Source organism: Diadema setosum, chromosome 6 (assembly GCF_964275005.1).
Source record: "Diadema setosum chromosome 6, eeDiaSeto1, whole genome shotgun sequence".
NCBI lineage: Eukaryota > Metazoa > Echinodermata > Echinoidea > Diadematoida > Diadematidae > Diadema > Diadema setosum.
Window position 1 is genome coordinate 27,376,978 of NC_092690.1, and position 22,604 is coordinate 27,399,581.

General features: G+C 38.1%; 1 protein-coding gene across 1 annotated transcript in view; it reads right to left on the minus strand.

The window, feature by feature from the left end:
- LOC140229863 (cytochrome P450 2U1-like) overlaps window positions 1–22,604 on the minus strand; it is a 41,136-nt gene that overhangs the window by 5,410 nt on the left and 13,122 nt on the right. Inside the window, exon 2 of the mRNA XM_072310078.1 lies at window positions 1–299. This exon is cut by the window's left edge and continues 357 nt beyond it. Within this exon, the coding sequence (XP_072166179.1) occupies window positions 1–299 (299 nt within the window). The remainder of the gene's footprint in view (window positions 300–22,604) is intronic.

Genomic DNA, 22,604 nt, shown 5'->3' on the forward strand with positions numbered 1-22,604 from the left:
GGAGAGTTTGTCGAGGATCTCCCGGCAATTCTGTCGTAGTTTGATGAAGTGCGGGTCGGTGTAATCGTAACGCTTGCTTAGCGTCACAGCGTTCATAATGTTCGATGTGGTGCAGACGACAAGCTGATACGGATTGATGGGTTTCCCGCCAAGTTCATCGAGGTAGTCACATAGATACCCACACTCCTCACCTATCCTGTCGCCCATACCGTTCTTGCCAACGCCAAGCGTTCTCAGTGTCGACGTCATGAAACGACGGTGCTCTTTCCAGGGCCCACCGTTCTGCCAAGCTAGGCTCCCTGTAGCAAACGACAAAAAGAATAATATTCCTGTTAAATCTCATTTGGGTAGAGAAATAACACTTCTCTTTACAGTCATTTTCAATTTTCAAAATACGCAGTATCCGCAGCTGCATGCTGTAAGGATTAGAACCAGCACTGGCTGTCGGGCGGAAGCTCGGTGGTCCAGTTGATAGAACGCCTGTCCGGTGATTAGGAGGTCGTACTGGGCCTAGATTAGAATTCTGCATGAGTAGGGTATATGGACATGATTTTGTATCATGGCCTCTACCAGACATTGATGAATTTGGTTTATTTGTGCCGATGTTGGACAATTTCTCAATCAGTTGCAAAATCTACATAATTTAATGTTGCTGTCAGTAGCAGTAGTGGTAATGCGGATATATCAAATTGGCTTAATTCCTGATACACTAGCCTTATCCCTTCTACAGCCAAACGAAGAAAATACAATTCTCGCATCCCACGTTCTCGAGAACCTTGTACGAAGAAGTAAAATGTCTGCACAAACTTTTGCCAAACTGATTGATTTCTACCAATAAAGGAAATTCTAGCTGGAAAGATACCTGTCTTTGCAGTCTCACAATCATAACATAACAATCGATTGTCGACATTAATATCAAAGTTAAAATATACAGCCGATGTTGCACAGAAGTTAGGTGCGCAGTTAAAACAAAATCGTTAACGAAATGCGTGACGAAAGAACAGTAAATGATAATATTACAGATGATTACAGATCCTGTGTAAACGTTAAATATTGGTAGAAGGGGTGGTGTACTTCTTCTATCAGGAATACCATCACCAAGGGTATCACACGTGCGGATTAAAAGACCATTCACACGTGGCCGCGCCCACCATGTTTACCTAAATGTTGCAAGTCATAGGCAGCAAGCATCTCTCTATAGGCATACTGAACAACATACCCACAACACATAAACCTACACCGGAGAAAAAGGAAATACGTTATAACCACATCATTGTTTTCGTCAATGGCAATAATTGTGAGACATGATAATATAGAACACTCCTTACAGTCTATATTATGCACTCGGTTAAATAAAAAATGTACCAACATTTCCTAGTCAGCTTCTGTGCTTTTTCTTAATCTTTATCCAGTTACAACTGAAAAGTCTCGCGTTTGTCGGTGTTTTCAGGTCATGTTAGTCCTGCGAGGCAAACATATACACCACCTATGTATACGGTGAAATTATGCTCATGTGGAGCCGAGTGAAGGTAATGATCGTTCGTTATGACGAACGGGGAACATAGGAGACACGGATTGGGCTGGCTGGAAGCATGCACACCACAGGCATCGCTCAGACAGCGACATTTTGGCCATTGTCGTTGGCTGGGACATACAATCTATCTTCTATTACGTTGGCATCATTCACTATAGGGCCGTCTGCGCTCTCCGATCCACCCTCCCGCTATACAGCCGCTCTTGAGTCATACAGCCAATATCAATTTGATATTGGGGCAGGTCGAGCAGAATATCAATTCTCATTAAGGACGAGACTTTGGGGGAATAAAAAGGGAAACAAGAGATTGTGTGCATACGTGCGGTGGTACAGAAAACAGTGGGAAGGAGTCGTCGCTAGCTACGTACTGAAAAACAGACCAACGTAACGTCGAGTCACAAATAGACAAATAGAATACAGACGTATATACTTTATTTGTTAAGTCTAGATAGCAAAATAGGGTGTGTCAACTGATTTCTCAGCACACTGCCTCCTGTAGAAGATGAGCATACATCAAAAACATGGTTTATTTTAAGGGAGTATAAATGCCAAGAGCCTCTTTCGGCAGTGTTCGGGTTTATAATAATCAGTGCCACAGAAATGCACGTTAGAAATAAGATGATGAGAAGTGAAAATATCGGTGCGCAAGAGAGAGAAAAAAAAATCAATCAGAAATATACGCACACACGCACACACAACAGAAACATCTTAAGAATATACCTGTGTATATTTGACCATCAACTGTATGGCCTATTCGTAATCATGATAATAATAACAACAATGAAGGTAACAGTTAAATAGCCATTTTAAATGCAATAACACCTCATCAACTGAATACTATGTTACTATGATAATGATATGCCACTGCTGGAGTGAAGATGAAGGCCAAAGAAAGTAAGTGAGAGTGGTAAAGTGGAATTCAACACATCTTTGATTTGTTTTCAAGGATTTCTCTATAGATCGAAAGTTTGAACTCATCGATATCTATTATTTTGCATCGTCACAAGTGGTTACATGCACTGCATATCAATTTGAAAATTATAGATATACATCTTAGTTGCGATGGGCCGCCAGTGCCATCCTCTCGTGGTTAAACCTGGCCTAGTGCCACACCAAACCATTTCCACAACCTTCATCTATTTCTGTTTACTTTTGATGTTTTTTTTTAGACTGATCATAGCTTAAAGTCACTGTGGAGGAATTGTGCTTCCCAGTATATCTGCATAGCAACGTGTTTACCATAACCATGATAACGCAATGGAGAAAATACTCAATATTCAATGCAAGTGATAACTTTTGTACTTTCTAATACTGTATAGAGATTATGCGACAGAAAGCTAGTGTGCACTTTATTCCGTGACATTAAAAAATAACTCTTTCTAGTCTAGAAAACAAAATAAAATAATCCCATTCTTGTTCTTCCCAAGCTTTGTATCCGAATCGTTCGGTCAGTAGGCGCATTCGACTTTTGAGATTTTTTTTTTTTCGACAGCGGGACTGTTGCTTATAAAACGACATGCACATTCTTCGTTATGCTCCGCCCAAACAAACCCAAACAAGAAGAAGAAGAAGAAGAAGAAGAAGAAGAAGAAGAAGAAGAAGAAGAAGAAGAAGAAGAAGAAGAAACAGAAAATAGTGATTTCATGTTGATGAAATAGAGTCTTAGCATTTCTGTCTACATAGGTTACCTCGTTGCAACATGTGTCCTCGAAAATAATGATTATTTATTCAAACGTTAATAAATATTGATAAGAATGATACAGAGAGAATCCCCTTGGGAACGCAAAAAAAAAAAATCTAGGGTTCAGCTTGTGAAACGGTCGGCATTGAAAAAGACACGCAATGTAAAGTCGTATCATTAGGCTTGAGTCGCATTAATGTGTGATACCTCACATAGTTCGTGTAGTAGAGCTCTAGTCCAGTCCGAAAATCGGTGTAGTAATAATTACGTTTTGCCTTCAGTGTGACATGCATTTTACGGTAGTGAAGTTTCAGACATAACACTAGGATTTCGAATGCGATCTTCATGTTTTTCATGTGAGTTAAAGTCATTTTAGAATAAAACCAGCCATTTAACGTTCAAGGATTTTATGTGGACTGTTTTAAATTGACTTATAAACAATAACCATTGACTTCGATTGGCTATCTTTTTTTTTCGTGAAATTGTCATCAGCACTTAATATAAAAAAAGAGTAAAATCACGTTATAGCATATTTAGAAATGAAAGCAACGAATTCATTTCTGATAGACCTCTGCCCAAAAGCAAAACAATATTTTTTTGCTATCTGTATATCAAAATTGATCACTAAAAAAACAAACAAACAACACTCAATTCTTAAAATAAGCAAAACAAAACATTGCACCCTCTCTTTTTCATAGGAGATGGTAAACAATGGAATGGGGCAGGCACTCAAAACCAATCAGCACGCATTTTTCGTATGATTCCGGAGACATTGTGCATGAATAAGATGGAATTTCTGAAGATATAGTACCAACCAAACCAGCCATCCACCCTCTATAATAGGAAGAGCCTAAAAAACGGTAGAAATCACCGACCTTATCAAACAGCATTTCTCATGCTTTTCTTTCCTCTATAACCTGAGTGGACTTTAACTACACCTGACTGTGCTTGCGGGCCGAGACATCGCAGCATATATACCATCATCGCTACCCTGTGCCCGGGGCAGAATAGCCCGATATGAAAAATTCCCCGCACGGCGAAACACACAATTTAAGGTCCCGCATTATGCGCTGTTCTTTAATGCACGAATACTAGTACATCGCTTGGGCGTCGCTCGCAGCCGTATAGGCCTATAGCAAAACTTCACCGGGGGTCCCAAGTGTGTGTCTGTGTTGTGCGATGTGAATACGGCCGTGTATAGAGTAAACTGTATGATCAGGATTTGCGTTTTACGTGAGTGTCAGTATGCATCAAGGCTGCTGCATGCCATATGTAGGTCCTACGTATACATATTGTTATTAGAAGGCAAGAATCTTCAGTTTGAACGTTCACTTGGATGTACTGAGTATATGTCATACATATACAATATCTTCATATCTCTTTCTTTATCTCTCTCTCTTTCTCTCTTCCTCTCTCTCTCTCTCTTTATCTCTTCCTCTCTTTCTCTCTCTCCTCTTCCCCGAATCTCTTCCTTCTTTCTTCCTCTATTCTCTTTCCATCTCATCTCTCCACATCTGTATTTAAGAATATTTATATGGTACACATTGTGGTGACATATACCTTATCATAACTTTCCTTCGTTCAATAACCATAAATCATGTCATGGTCAAATTCACATAGATTGAAGTTCCATGCACATTGCATGTATACACAATGTAAACAGAGCATAAGGTCAAGACAAACATAATGTATGATATAAGATCGATCGGGTGTGCTAGAAGAAGCCAACCAATCTATAGCGAGGTATAAAGCATGTCAAACGCTCGTTTCATATCAAGGTAAGATATACCACAAAGAATTGAACAGCCCTTTGCTAGCAAGGTAATTCGTCAAATTAATTAGAGAGAGACTGAGTTAAAAAACAACAACAAAAGTTGAACAGACCACTGTATCGCATATTTCATCTGTCAACTTCAACAGAGGGCAAAGCAAATAAAGATATACTTGAAAGAGACATAAAAGAGACATATAATTATACTATACTGTACGTATGTTATTCACTATGATTGCAGTAGAGCTAAATTTGCGCAATGTCCTATCAGTCTTATCACTTAAAACCATTATCCTTTTAAAGAGGGAATAGCGTATAAAGATATACCTGGGATAAACCAATAAACATATAAAGAGGCATATACTATGTTACGTATAGGTTCTTATACTTTGGTTGTATAGCGGAGCTTATTTTGCATATCAACCGACAAGAAACCGATCATAATATACACAGGAGAAACAGATACGGTTTAACAAAACAGGTGTGCTGCAGAACGCTGAAAACTTTATGAAAATCTGAAATCTCTCCCTCCCTCTTTCTTTCCCGTTCTTTCCCTCTCGCCCATTCCTTCTCTTCCTCTCCTCTTATCCCTCCCACCCTCACTCATCTCTCGCTACCTTCTCCCGAGAACTCATTTTGTTAACATTTTCTAACCTTGATTTGGATAATTGTCGATCTCTGCTCGCCTGATGAAAATGATTGGACATCAGAAGTAAAGAAAGGTTTTCGCTTAGCGATGAAGGAGTCCTTGATTTACATATCACGTTGTTTAACATCATACTTATAATATACATGAGGACTAAAATGGCTGTGTTGCGTGTGTCATGATACAGCACTGCGTGTCAATGTGTCGTTGTTTCCTTTTTGTATTCTTTCCATTCGCTGAACGCTGATAAGAATTAGGGCAGGGCGCTTGATGCAATAAATGTGTTCTGCACAAGAAATGAGCACATCTACTTTACCTCCTGTTTACCAACCGAGGAAAAGCGTTGTATGAATCCATCGTTTGTTTGTTTGTTTTTACTGCAGAGAATTTACAAAGCTCTCATCGTAAGTTTCCAACACTCCTATTACCCTCGTGATCTTGACCTTAGATATTAATCAAGTGGCGACTAGTGAATACATTTGAAAAATAATTTCGCGATCTATATCTCGTGGTATCTGTATGAAATACATACTGAGTCAATAACATTGAAGGATGATACAAATTTCATGAATACAATCGAGACTGCAGTCAGACAACAAACGTATTGAGAAGAATCAGTTAAAAACATTTAAATCTCTAATTATGTCTTGTCTTTGTAGTTGACTTCGCGTTTAAAAGGCGAAGAAGATAAACTCCCTTGGAGGACTCAGGTGCATGATCACGTGACAATGCTAAACCACGTGACCATCCATGGCTCCTTCCCTGGTGACCTGGAGAAGACATGGTTTTATCGTTCCCTCTTGACTCTTGGAACTTTTCGGAATAACCATGAGGTTCTTGACTTTTTCAACATACACCAAGTATCAGGCTCTACACAGGCATGACAGGAAATTTGATATTTTGTATGTTCTACTGTATTTCCTCAAGAAGCTGTGGTGAGTATTGCTGTGTACCATTAACATTTTGAGGATATTGGTATCCTTACATGTGTTGCAAACTTGAGGCCGTGTATAAGTCATGATTCATCCAAAGATATATAAGGACGGACATATCTTGAATACGTTTTCTCAATTCACAATGTCCACCTTCTGGCAATGTCCTCTCGAATCTAGGCATTACGATACCATGGATACCAAGTGCGCCAGATTGGTGTTAGAAACAGTTCGGATGAATCTCACCACGCCCTCCTGCAAACCTGTGTCTTGTCGTCATGGAAACACACCCCTATTCATCCTTCCAAATTAATGACACATCTCTGTGCCGTTCAAACAAGAAAAAAAAAAAAAACCTGTTCATTTGTATCGTCATTGATTAATGTCAGTATATGCTTTTGTAAATAATGTATAGGTCAGCTATAGTTGTGGAAAGAATCTCGACATTGCGATTGTATTGATATAAAACTAATCATGTGTATACCACAACCTGACTACATAAACCCGAAGAGGTTAGAGAGAAATGGACAGATAAACAGATTTATAAAAGACACAAGAATAAAAAAGCAGCTATACTAAACACACAGAAATATCCAAATACATGGATAAATCTAATAGTATTTTGATTGAAGAATAAATGACTTTGTAAATAAATGAAAAGACAAATAAATAAATGACAGAGTAATCAAATGTATATAGATGATTCAATAAAACACAAAAACTAATAATAATAATAATGATAATAATAATAATAATAATAATAATAATAATAATAATAATAACAATAATAATGATAATAGTGGCCACTTACAATGCGCTGAAGTCCATCAAGAATGATGCTCATGGCGCTCTTACATAACAAGCACAAACAGCACACAATACAACCCATACAATATTCAAATACGATAACTTATCAGAGCAAATGAAATACAAACAAAAACAAAATGCTAGACTATACATAACATACATAACTAAGTAATTCTTAAAATCTTAATTCTTGAAAAAAAAAATCGCATGAATCAGTTTTAAACTTGAGCGACAGATAAAAGTATATGAAGAAAAATGAAGTCATGAATAGGAGGGGAGGGGAGGGTGAGAAGAATGAGAGATACTCGGTGGTCACGTGATGAGATGTGGTCACGTGATAGAGCATCTCTCGCTTCGTTGCGAATAAAAAGGATGGTAACTGACTTCATTGTGTAGTAACTTTCATCCTTGGCATGCTATGCAAGCAGCAAAAATGTTCAGTGACGTGAACTTGTACATTTCCCTCATTTACCTTTTCAACAACAAAAAAAAAAAATAAAAATCTGACCTATTCGCTTTCAATCAAAACGGAGGATGGGATGAATTCTTCATGTTGCAATTTAAGGTAATACAGTAATGATAATTTGCAATGCATGTGTGGCCCAACACATGAAAAGAGCGCGTGGCCGTATAGAGATCACTGTGTTTTTGTTGGCTGCCACCCATGACCTTTTCTACATTCTGCTTCGTTTACTGGCAAATGCCATATCGGATTAAGCGCAAATTTCGTGAACATTGGAGCCGGAATTTCATTTGTGTCTTAAACTACTAGTCTGCAAATCAACACGGGTTTCTACACTCCTACTCGAAATCAGAGCCAACTGAGGGGTACTGAGAATTTGTTAGAGACTTCAACTTTAAAAGGAAGAGAATATCACATCATCTTATCACTTCTTGGGAAGTGGCGTTATGGATTTAAGTCGGTCTTGAATAACTTGGGTTCTGTGACGTACTTCAACAACTGCGCCAGGAAGAGCAAGACTAATACACGAGCAGATATTAGTCGTCAGGTGAAGGACAAAGACAGACTTCTGCCCCTGTTTGGATCACCAGCAATGAGAGGGGGTGGATAGACAGACAGACAGACAGACAGACAGACAAACAGACTGAAAGACAGACAGGCAGACAGACAGACAGACAGACTGACATAAGAGAGAGTGAGATAAAAGTGATTCGAGTGTTTATATCATAAGTCTGGAGAACATTCGGTGAAACCGCGGTGGGTTTTCTTTTTTTTTCTTTCTTTCTTTCTTATTTTTCCCTCAGAGCATGGATAACGTAACCTATTACATAATCAGTGGAAAATTTTGTATGATTATATGCTTGCAATTTATCAATACCTCTAATTTTCATTGTACAGTCAACTATTGTTTGTTTGTTTGTTTGTTTACCTATTTTCCATTTCACATTTTAAAAAAAAATGTGCATTCAAGATCGTTTGTATATTTTCCTATATCATGTTATGTTCTGTGGAAAAAGAAAAAATAAAATGAACAAAATTGAATTGAACTAATGAACTGAAACACAATTTCCTTATCCAATAATTATGATTGTCATAAGTGATATAAGATATTCAATGTAACAGGTTAATTCATCGCTGATAAAAACTTAAATCCAATGGGAAAGAGGAAAAAAGGCTGCATTGCTATACCACGTATACAGCCACGTCAATAATATAGATTGATTCTTTCATACATGCATGGTCAGAAGTAATTCTGCTATACTCTTAATAAATCCCTTTTCGGCAAAACCGTTAACTTTAGATTAAACATATGAATGTTACGTTATTGCTAATGATTCTGTTTTTAAGACGCATAAACGCTCCCTAATCGTAGTCCTGTTTGACTAAAAAGAGTGTTCACAGAGTATTATCTGTGTATGAGTATTAGAGGACTATCCCTTCGATATTGGTCGTGTGGTCGCAGTAAAATCTATTATCTATTTTTTTTTTTTTTTTGGCTTTCTCGATTACCATGCACTCCTAAACTGCTTGCGAAGGCGGTTAGAACATCTGGAACTATTTTTATACTCTATTATGCCTATCTTAACTTTTATTTTACACTCAATGGAATTAACTGCAGTGCAGATTATCGTCTATATTACGTTGTGTTCTTATGAGAAAGTTTATAATCTGAAATCTGCTGGGCATCCTAAAATTGACTTCTTCCTTAAACTGGAAATGATCAACGACGTTTATCTTCATGAAGGGCACTCAGTCCTTTATTGTTTATATGTTTGGGGGGATATACTGATGCATACAGCTTATCAAACAATATTTACTCAAACAAACATGAAGAGAAGGGGTTGATGGAAGAGTAGTAGTAGAAGTAGTAGTAGTAGTAGTAGTAGTAGTAGTAGTAGTAGTAGTAGTAGTAGTAGTAGTAGTAGTAGTAGTAGTAGGCCGTATAATAGTACTACTGCTACTGTTGCTACTACTGCTACAGAATACTACGACTACATGGATAATGATAATGATTATAATGATAAAAATACCAATAATGACTCTTTTTGTTCAGAACATTTGTTTTGTTATTTTGTGACATTCAATTTCTCTGTACCAATACGTTTTGTTACCGATATTGCTTTTGTGTTTTGCTTTTGTTTTGTTTTGGGTTTTTTTTTTCAGCTTAATTTTGTAACTCCATTCGACAACCTCCTCAAAATCCTTGGAGCTATCTTTAGAAATTCGTAGAAGTCGTTAAGAATATGCAACTAGAGTTGGAAGAAAGTATTGTCTTGCTGGTAGTCATTGAAGGACGTCTGCATACTAGTATATTTCAGACATCAACATGGTGCTTTAAAATCATAAGACAGATCACTGCTGATCTTCTGGTTGCTGTCCATAACTAATTAAATGCTAAAGAATAACAGTTACCTTCTAGACTACAAAACAGAAACACATGACATTAAACCTATAGTGCAGACGCTACATCAGCAGATCTATGAAGTTGTCAGCAAATACCCGCCTTGAAATAATAGGAGATGACATTTTACTCGTTTATCAAGAATGGACTTTCAATCAAAACTCATCAGGGGATTTATGAGAAAAAAAGCCATCTCCCTCCAATGCAGCCTCGTTTGAAAATGGGCTCACAAAGTGCAGACGCCCTCACTCAGCACGGCGCTGTCATGGTCAAGGTCAGGCGCCCAACCCGAACAGGTGACGTGGAGATTGGCCCCTCTCTGCTTCTTGTATCCGATTTAATTCATGGGCGCGGCAGGGGGTTGTGTATGGCCTCAAGACTCGCTCCCAAGCCTGATTTCCCCCCTCACTCCAGGTAGCATTTGGCTATTGTCAGAGCCCAGAGAGAAAAAGATTCTAATCTGGGTTTACTGACTCTCATAACGAGTTGCCTTCGGGATATTGCCTTATTTCACCTGTCGCTACAAAAGACGCTGAACTTGACCTCGATCCGATGTGAATGCACAACCTTCTGAAAAGGGACACCTACCCTGACACGGCAAGATGTTAGAGATTCGAATCATCAGAGCTGATTGTTGAATTTGTGCTGACGTGCTGTGAGCTTAATAGGAAAATTGTATTATGCTTCGCCAATGACGTGAAGATAATGATCTCTTAAAAATTACAATGATCCTGATGACGGAGGATGTTGTTTGACTACCGCTCTCATACTCATGAGTTTTTATGTGTCACATCATTACTTTCAAAATCCTACTTCTGACGTACAAAATCACACGTAATCTTGCACCCACGTATCTTCAGAACCTAGTCTCTCTTCGCTCCTCCTCTTCTGCCAGACCCCTCCGTTAATCCTCCTCTCTCTAATTACTTCACGGCCCACGTACAAAACCCCGTTATGGTGACCGAGCCTTCTCTTCCATTGCCCCCATCCTTTGGAATAAACTCCCCCTTTATACTCAGAATGTCTCATCTGTTGAATCATTTACAATTTTTCTCAAAACTCATCGATTTAATCAGTTGTATTTTTTTTTCCTGGAGGCGCACACAGTCAGTTATTGATTTATTGTTGTATCACATGTACTTTTTTTTCTTCTTCTTTTGTTACTGTTATGTTGGTTTTGCTAATGCTCTTATGTTTTACTTTGATCTTTTACTTTGAATAGCATCAGTGCGCTTAGAAACACCAGTATGAAGCGCCATATAGATGCAATTATTATTATTATTATTATTATTATTATTATTATTATTATTATTATTATTATTATCATTATTAGAGAAAAATATAGACATCGACAGGATAGTTCACAACCTTTGAGTAGGAGAATAGAAATATAAATGATATGATAATAATATATTATTTTATCATTGCTTAACCCTTTCAGTCACCATGAGTTAACTATGCACAAATTTTGCACACAAACCTATGAACAGGTAATTAATGTGGTATGCAGACAGCTAAAGATCTGCTCTTACTTTATGGGGCAAAGTTGAACACAACCACTTCGGCACAATTGACAAAATTACAAGATACAAAATGTTAGTGCTTTAATTCAAATGCGATCATTCTAATAACAAGAGAGTCTGGTATCACATGGATTTATAGTCAGGTTCGTATTTGCAGGATAATCGATACATCATAGAATGGAACACATCTGAGTAAGAATCTTAACAAGTGCTGACTTGAGTTGATCAAACACCTATCGAAGAAAAATGTTCACGTGTAAGTGAACAAGAATACTTTGTAGTTAAACGTGAAAATATTTGTATATACCAGTCTGTATACATTTTCCATCTAAAAAGAAAGATGCGTGTGGGTGTTTCTGCGTGTATGTATGATGCTCTCTCTTTCCTTTTAATTTGTAGGAATAGAACCAAGCCTCCCTGAGCTGAATTACATTTCCCGAAGAAAAATAATATTACCATAAACAGATGAGTGGGAGGGGGCTTTTCGACGTCAAGGCCAAATTCGTTAGACTGCATTTTATGGAGAATCCCAAGAAGCGGCATCCAGCGACGAGATGCGGGCAACCCTGCGCCCGTGTGTCTGGGGCGAGATGGCTCCTGTGTAGCCGTCTTGAAGTCAGCGCATTTTGAGTGTTTAGGCGAGTGGTACAGGCAGGCGGTGAACTAGCTAGGCGGTAAATGAACCGTGGCAGACAAAGATTTATAAGGGGAACTCGCACAGCAAGAATATATGGCAAGTGTCTGGTGCTTCATTGCACACAAAGATGTGTAAGATTATCGCACTAAAGTTTGCGGCGGCTTCTTTCTTTCTTTCTTTCTTTTCATTCATTCATTCTTTGTTTGTTTGATTTTTATTTCTTTGCTCAGTCAAGAGCAAGAGCGAGAAAAAAAAAAAAAGAGAATGGTAGACGAAAGGATAGAGAGAGGTAGACCTGAAATCTATAGTTTATCAACAATGTAAAATATATTCTCCACAGCAATACATTTCAAGGGATGGTACAGTATTGGTGGAGATGAGAATTGGGCTTTTAACTTTTTTGTTGGATACCAAGAAAACAAATGGTAGAGAGCATACCATTCTAAGAAGAATTCAAAGTTTATTTGATGAAAATTGGGTTTGGAATGACTGAAACATCCAAAAACAAAGTAAAACAAAGCGATCGTAAAAAAAGTGTGGGTCCCACACTTTATTAGAATTGCTCTGTTTTGGATATCTCAGCCATTTCAAGACCAATTTTCATCAAATAAACGTTGAATTCCTCATGGAAATACATGCTCTTTCATATTTTATAAGGGGTTTCTTATTATCTCACCCCAAAAAATGTTAGAAACCTGAAATTATGTCTAAACCAAAACTAAACGATCCCTTTAAGCATCAAAAAGTCAAGCTTACGCCACATTCCAAATCAAGAAAGATGAGGCAAATAGAAAAGACAAAAAAAAATGACTTATTTAGTAAGAAATATACCACCTGTTCGGAAATGACAATAACATGTGCGCCTTTAGGTAATTATTTTAATCTGCTGGCATCATTACTATCAACACATGTATCTTCAGTATTAGTACACATTCCGTGGTGTTTGCTATAAATTGTGTCTAATTGGGTTGCTAGGCTTCCAGAAAGCCAACAATCTAATGTTGTACAGCTATTGTTATGCAGAGTTAGTTTCGCTACAAGATCCGGAATGGAAGACTCCGTTACTCATCGAAACATCACGGGAGGGAATAGAAACTTTTTTGTTTTTTTGTTATCGCCCCAGGCTTCAATCTTAAACATCTCAGTTGGGTTCCCATGAAAAAAAAGAAAGAAATAATAATCTTATGTGTTCATTTTCAGGAGAAGTTTTCGTAGAAATTCGATAGGTGCTCAATGAGTTGAAGCTATAGAGCCATAAGCCAACAATTAGTTTATCATGCCCAAGTGTTTTGAAGAGTATTTATACGCTTGCCCGGGAAAGATGAAAAAAAAAAGCAAAGATAATTCTATGGAAGCAATTGCATAGCAGAGCCTTGTGAAAAGGGGGTGGGCTTAATGAAGAATATGAGAGGGAAACTCGTTAAGTTGATGGAGTGAACTAGGATTAATGTCAACCAGGCCTGATATTTTTCTTGTTCTAATAACCTAATGAAAGCTATCCCCATGTATTTCCCTTCCTGTCGGAGCAATTTGGCATTGTTCAGAGAACTAGTAACTACTCCCCATCAAGGGGCATCGCAATCAAAATGGAGGAATAAAATAGTCTGAGTGACTGATCGGCCTGTTAGTCTAATGGTCCTATATACTCTCGCCAGACGGTTCATCACAGACGTCATCCGTTATTTGGCTAATAGGACGAAAGAGGCAACTCCTTTGTTCCACACTCCCACCTCAATTAGAGCCATCAACTGCGCTGAAACCGGGATGGAGGCTAGAAAACACGCTGATAAATGCACTGCCTTCTGCAAATTAGGCAAACACATGCTGCCTGATCCTGATGTTTTATTCATTTTAAAACTTTCCTTTTTACGCTGACATGAGTGAAGTGTAACGGCACTCGAGTCATGGTATGTTACCTTTTTTCTTTACGTTTTGACAGACAAAAAAGAAACAGTTAAATTATTCAATTTTTCTTTTGGTGTATCTAAAATGATAGATAGGATATCTCAGAAAAACGGAGAGATCTGCACCTGAAAATTATCCTTCTGTTTATACTTCACTATACCTTTACAGCAGATAGTCGAAGTGACATCAAAAGAGGAAAGAGTCCAAACTGTGTAACGTCGCGGCAACCATCACCTAACTTTTCAACAATCAGACTTCCTTTAATCAACGTTTTATACCTCCAAATCATGGGTACCTTCAGCAACTATGTATTATTAAATCTGGCACACATTCAACGAGAAAGTGATAAACCGTCTTCGTTGCGTTCTGAGCAGATTTTCGGCGGTCAAAACAAACAAATAAAGAAACAAACATATAAGCAAAACAAAATACACAAACAAACAAACAAACAAACAAACAAACAAAAATGCTACGGAGCGGCAAATAGTCTCAAAATGGAATCCAGAACCGAGAAAATCATAATGTTGATGAAGATAATTATACAGCTGTAAGTGTGGATTAAAGTCTGATCAGTTTATAAAACACTACAGAAACGGCAAATAATCTCCAAAAAGAAACAAGAACTGAGCACATCATAATGTTGGTGAAGATTATTATGTGCTGATTAGAGTCTGATCAGTTAAAAAAGAATAGATACTTCATTTTTGTGTAATTAAGTTGTTAAAAAAGAGAAAGTTTTCTCCGCCAATTAAGTGCTCCCGAGGTGCGTCTGATAGGGCAGCTGACGAATGCCACGTCTTAATTAGACGTGAATGTATAGCACCGCCAAGACAGGAGAGAGCACAAACACTGTAGCCTCGGGATCTATAGAGGACATTGGATTGGAGAGAAGACAGGCGAAGGGAAGGTCTTCTTTCCCTGTTTCGTCATCGAATTATTTTCAATCGAGAGAGTTCGAGGACAGAGGCATCGGTAATCATTCAAGAATGACCTCAAGACTGCACGATAGTCTCTTTCAAGACACCACAATCGGGTTTTGTTTTTCTGTGACATTTATTGCAGGGAGACAGGAAACAAAAATGCATATCAGTAGGTCTGTTCTCGATAAGGAAAGCTATCAACTGCTACTTCAGGAGTCTGCATAATTATAAAGCTTTTGTTGTCTGTGATTTTGTAATTTGGTGACGGTCAACTCGTTGAAACAATATGGGACCGCCTTGAACGCAGGCAAAGAGAGGCCAAGCTTCGGTAGATATGGACGGAGACACATTACGCCTGATTTCGGGCGACTTCTACTAGAGCGAACTCAATCTGCGAAGCTAAAACACAGCAGAAATGCCAAAGGACAAGTCGGTACGACCACCCAGCCGGCCTTTTCTTATGAGAACGACTTCAAAAGAGAGCATTCTAAAAGCTGAAGTAAAGGGTAGATGGAAATAATATGCAGATTGATTGGAAACCAGGGCGGATTTACTTTTTTTTTCCTCTTAGTGAATCCAGTCTGAAGCAAGTTCGATGTAAAAAAAAAAAAAAAAAGGCCCACCTTCGGATGTAGAAACATTTGCCCATATCATAGACAAGTATCCAGAAAGTTTATGGATGCCGCTTAAAGGTAAGCGAATTAAGCCAGGTAATGTGCACTGGATGCGGTCATGTATCATTTCCATGTATATTTTTAGGCTTAGGGGTGAATAGGTAACATTCTTCTTTTGATTGGACCACTGAGGCTCATTAAAGAGTCTAGTCATTTGCTGGTTGATACGCAATGTCTACATGAGGCAATGTATTATTTCCCTGACAGTGGACGCAAACTCTTCCCTGCAGGAAAAATAGAGAGGATCAATATTTTGCAGGTGGAGCGCAAATGTTCAAGTCGACTTAGACATGTTAGATAAAGCATTCGTGCAGTGCAGAGATCTAAAACATCAGGCCCCAAACATTTAAATAAACAAAACACAAGAGAATCATCAATGAGCAGAACATGTCAGATATCAAGCACATACAACCAGTGACCAGATCGTACTGGACGTGTTGGCATGGCAACATGAATACTAATATAGGTCACAATTAGTGAAGTAGTCTAGACCATGTCATGCTGTCACCTTCCGTTATCTTGTAAATGTTTAATCTCACAAATTCACTCTATACTGAATTTATGGTCAATAATATATCAAATCCAATCCCTCCCACTTCAAATTTACCATGCAATTCTGGTACAACTTTGCACTGAAATATTTTGACGTGAAGGGTACAATGATTTTAATGAGAAGGTATAATTTATTTTCTTCCATTCAATTTTAAATGGAAAGTCAGACAAGGTTTGTTTTCAAGTCATAGGGATACTGCTATACAAAGGTGAAGAGAAGTGTTATAACTTCATCTAATTTGTACATGTCACCATAGCAAATATAAATATTTCTCGACAAAACATGGAATTTCCGTTACTTAGCAAACCTCCTTATCGTCACGAAAATTTTCCACCCAGTTTATATTCTTTTACCTAAAATTCCTGTCAATTTGAACATCCTGTGAAATTTAATGCGTGCAAATTCTCTATCCTGTTATTTCCTTAATCGCGTTGTTTGTTTTATGTTTGTTTGTTTAACCTGCATGGTCACTGGAATCCAGATTGTATCAGAGGCATATTATCATGATCAACAACATTTGAAAGTGCTCAATCAAAATAAGCGCATGCATTTTTATGATTTCAGGTTTGTATTATTCATAAAACCATCACTTCAGTTCTAACGAAAATGACCGTTGTGTAGCAGATTGTAATGTTATTAAGAAAAGAAAAATACCACCAATTACAAGTTAGACGATAAAAGACTGGAAACAAGCCTATGCATACAGTATTCTATCGATCTTGAAAGATATACTGCTGAACAGTCTGTCTTCATGTTGTGAATCCTCTCGTAGAGACTTAGTATAAGCCTCGTAAAATCCGGCAGTGATGATCGATTCCCTTTCCATCGGAGTGTCATATTCATTATCGGAACTAGTCTCTTGTCAGGTGTTTGGCTGATTTTATTGGCTCGCAAAATAGCAGCGTAGCCCGTGAAATGATTGATAACAAAGTACGGAAAGTAATGCTTCTCCAGCAGGCTATATATTGTTTACAGTGAAAAGAGTGCAGTAGGTTGTGTGAGAGCCAAGTGTTCGAAACAGGATGTGAGATTCAAACTTCTCTTTAGTTCCGCGTCTCCTTGAAGCGCAGGTAATATATCTTACTTTCACTTTCACCGTCATAGGTGTCATATTATCATTAATTGATGTTTCAAGGTTGTCTGCTATATTTCTTTTAAGTATACGGGAGATGAAAGAAAAGAACATGATTCGATGGTAGCTTCAAGTTGGAGTCCATTGATGATTCCTAAACATCGGATACAAGTCTATATCGTATGACATTATATTTAAAACTAATGAAAACTAATGGGACCTATTTTTGGTTTCCATTCATTTGAAAAAAGCCTGTCAAATGTATCTTATTTTATCCGGTGTTAAACAGTGCATCTTCTGCACACACGTGGTGTATCCAAATGCATACCGCGTACCGGATTAAACATTGCGGGTTCACACAAATTGGATTTCTGTACGGAAGTACTATGTATGCTGTACAAACACTGTAATCCTCATTATATATTCTTGTTTTTATTATTTATAAAGTCATGATAATTGGCAGACATGGCAGAGATTACACACAATCTTTGCGAAAATAAGACAACCGCTTTCGTCACATTGAAAGTTCTCTATTCTGTAAGGCCATTGTGAAAATAATGCGCAATGAATAGTTCTTGGTGAGATTTAAAAAAAAACAACAACAACAAATGAACAAGGGGCTATTTCAAGATTGAAGTACGTCCTTTCCGTTGCATTAGAAAATATTACCAAAAAAATATGAAATCTTTCTGTAATAACGAGCGATGACTATACGTGTTTCCGAAAGCTCGAATAATACTCTGAAAATTGTCGGTTGTAAGCAGGTTGACTGCAGGTCCTAGTCTTTAAAGTGTCTCCTACTTATGGTGAGGATTCTATTCAATTACGCAGAATCGCATTATACATTTCATTAACGTAATTAATAACGGAAGGTCGTTTGCATCCATGGTACCCTTTGCCTCGTCGAAGAAAATATACAAAGGCTTTGTTATTAACGTCACATTATGCAGTAAGCAGCACAAAATTCTCTCACACTCATACACTGTCCCTCTCTCCCTCGATCTATCTATATATCTCTCTCTCTACCCCCATAAATGTCCAAGGTCACCCGTCTGGGCGAAATGGCGATGAGGAATTATTATCAGCCGACCTTGACATTATACCAACGAAACACTGCTAGACGCCTTCTTTTCATGCTATTCTACTATACGCCTCATCTTGCACATTATACTCGTAATATATGTTTGTTACTAGTAAGTGGTAAGTTAAAAAAAAAAAAGAGTACCGTCTACAGCTGCTGTCCCTAGATTAGTCTGATATGCTGTCTGGCACGAATTTGCAGTTAAGGAGAGCATTGATGAACACATAATTACTGCTTTTGTGTCTACTCCCCCACTCCCCTCTCTATCTCTCTCTCTCTCTCTCTCTCCCTCGCTTTCTCCAACAAAGGAGAAGAAAGATGTTAACAGGCTCATCCGCCAGTCGCCTGCATGCAGTACTATCTATTATTTCGCAACAGTCGTCAAAGTATAGATGCAAACATCATTCGTGGGTATAATAATTATACACAAGTAATTCACTTGTCCATCCTCGTACGTTAACAACATTCTGCATAATACTTTGCAATTTCTGCCGTAATGTCACACTCATCTTAGATCGTTTCTATATTAGTGTTATGATGATCCTCTAAGACCAATCCTTCACGCTTTTATTGTTATTGAGTTATGCATTTTTATGACATTACAACCAAAACAATTCTACACGTACTCTGCTAGCAGAAGGCTTGCTCCAAAAGAAGGGCCAGGGTAGTCTGCCTATATACATGATGCGCTTTGTCGTCGATGCGACTAACTGTCGATTGGTTTGTCGGCAGCTTCTGTTAGGACGTCAGTATTATAGTATATGGGATGATATATGAGAACACTCTGCAATATTAACTTATGAACTGATGCCTATATTATTCCACGTACAGGTTATCTGCTCATATTTTGTCATGATCACGATGGTACTTACTTATGTGTAAGTGTGGATAGATGTAGGGCTATAGTGTGTGTGTTTGTGTGTGTTTATGCATGTGTATCCAGGGAGGAGGCGCATAAGTGAGTAATAAACGTTTGCACTGGCAAACATTCGCTTTGAACTCGATGAAAAAAAAACAAACAACAACAACACATCTTTCAAGCAGTCATGTCCAGATAGAATGTTATAATGAAAGGACATTTCAGTTCTCCAAGCCATATTGTGTGTATACTGACATCCTGGCTTCGAGAGACCACATTCAGGATGATATTATGACGTCATTTCGTCTCCCACGACTACAGTGGCTACAGGTTCGGCAGGGAAAAAGGAGAAATTATTGATATGTGTAGAGTCAACATTAGAAAGCTGCCCTCGCCGGGCATCATTCAGCTGTGGAAATGTGTGTGTATCACGCACAGCCAGTTCTGCTGACTTGCTCTCCCGGCCTTTTGATCTCTCTAACCAGCGTGCTTTGTCTGCCGCGAGCGCATCCAGCCTAAATGTTTGGACAAATTTACGCGAAATGATTTGGAATAGAAATATAATTAGACTGGATATATTTACTCTCCTAGGGCCTGCGCGCACCTGCTCGCGTTAAAGTCCCCTGAGGCCAAAATTCGGCAACCCGTTACGCCAGAGTCGCCTGCTTTTATAGTAGATCAGTGGGGTGGGTGTTTGGCTTAATAGATTGGGAATGAAATCACTTTATTTAATGAACGTTGTGTGTCTGAGTTGTTGAATAAAAGAGACGCAGTGGACAGCTTGCTGTAGGACTTAGCAACCAAGAGAACACGGGGTCGACAGACCCTAAGTATGTATGCCTTTTGTAGGGCGTGTACAGAAGACACAACAAACCGAGCAAAGATAAACACACTGGCTGCCTTCTGCAAGACGGAGAAAGGGGCGGACAACGAAACTTGCCATATGAAATGCTTTCTAACGTTGATTTAAATTCAATATTTACGAAAATCTGTACTCATCTGGTGAAAACCTTCCATTCTTTGTGATGCGCCATCGTACCATTATAGTTGTAAGGACATGCACTTGCAATAACACGTTAAACGAGTCATACCCTTGCATTTGGTTTTGAATATAGGGCAAACAAGGGGGAAGACTGTCTTGTAGACCTTTAACTTGTTTATGTGGAAGTAAAGAAGTGGATATGCACCCTAAATGTCTACTTGTAATCCCTTTTGTGGCATCAACTTTTCTTGCCGAGAATTGTACACATTGCTGTTCTGCTTCTTCTTTATTTATTTTTTTTTCTCTATAGAAAACCTGCGCATTTGAACCAAATTAAAACCTGTGCCTCTTCCAAAGTTGATGGTGGATTATTTCACAGAAAAAAAAGTAACAAAATTCCCCTAAACTGTAGGACAAAACTCCCCCAGTTTACCTACAAGGACAGGAGAAAGGTGGGTGTTTTCCAGATTATAAGGAGTTTGACGCAAGACTGTAAACTATACTGATTTGCTTTTTGATGAAATTGAATGCGAGTCACTAGTTAAGAAGTGTTTGAAACAGAACCACGTTCAAGAAGTCCAGAACTCAAATCGATGCATCTGCAGTATAGGAGTATAGTCGACTATCCCATAGGCGACTCCTTGTTTTCTTTCTACAACACATTCCGAATATAAATGCAGTTGCATTAATATTACCTGACAATCTGCAGGTTGGCTGATGGGAGGATTCCAGACATCATAACATTTATTGTGAATATTATGTCTGTTATTGAACGTGACGTCTCAAGTTGCCGGCAATGAAAGAGAGAGCTCAATAGTAACATACAAAGATCCTCCTGTATCAAACTTCTGCAAGAATAAAATTAATGTGACAAGTATATTAATCTCCATAGTTTGTCGCCCTCTCTCATTTTTTTTTCATAGAGTTCATACAAACTTTTCTCTTCTTCATCATCAAAATCGAATCAAGTAAGGGAGAGTATGAAAACTAAAAGCAAAATAAATTTTATAAATATAAACAAACGTTAATTCCAATTCATTGCCTCATGGCTTACCCAAAAGACAGGGGCTCTGACAAAATAATAGTATGGAACGGCCTATCTACAGACCGTGCCTTATTAGTTTCAGGTTCAATAACATTTATTTTCAGCAAATATGAAATTAAAATATATATATAATGTGTGTATATAATATAATTATATTTGGTACAAGCGACATGCGGCCGACTTGAAAATGCTGGGGCATATTTCAGTTCGTTTTGTTTTTGATTTTTGTTTTTGTTTTTTAGTTACTAGTTACACATATCAGCTACTAAGGACACCAGTTTAAGGGACAGTGCGGTGCAAATGCATGCTGACTTGTAATGGTTTACAATACCCCGGTCATCACTTACGTGGCCAAAAGAATGTCTAAATATATTATGTGCCGTGTATTTTGAAATAATTTTCCTGTTTTTCTTCAGACTACTTGGATACGCAAACACACACACACACACACACACACACACACACACACACACACACACACAAACACGTCCAAACAAAGATTCGGCCGGTGGTACATTATGTGACAATCATTAGATACTACATTACTAAATATGATAAATAAAAGACATTGGAATGCACCGCCCCTAGACCGAGCATACCTTAATGTCTTTTAATAATCATGTTAGTATACTATCAATGATGGACAGACGATATCAATGACAGAATCACGGCTTGGAGGGGTCTTTGTCGGCGTATCCAAGAATCTAAAGAAAATAGTTGAAAAGTTATTATAAAATATATAGCACGTATTTAGATATTAATTTAGCCACGTAAGTGGTATTTAGGGTATCATGAATCTGCGCAAGTCAACATGCGCTTGCATTGCATAGTTTCTTTAATGTGCAGACGTAACCAACCAATCAGCATTGAGTTAAAGACCACGTGATATAATCTCCCATCAACCATTCCACTCGCCATGCACTCATTCTGTACGCATAATCTCCGCATATATTTATGACATAGTAGGTTTAAGTGGGTTGGTTGCCACAAACGCTTTTTTTTTTAGATGAAATGAAATATCGAATCAGACACGCGGAATATTTGGTTCTTTTTCTGCCACAAAGACCGAGAATGCACCGTGGTCGATCCTTCATCACATCAGCTTACAATACAACCAT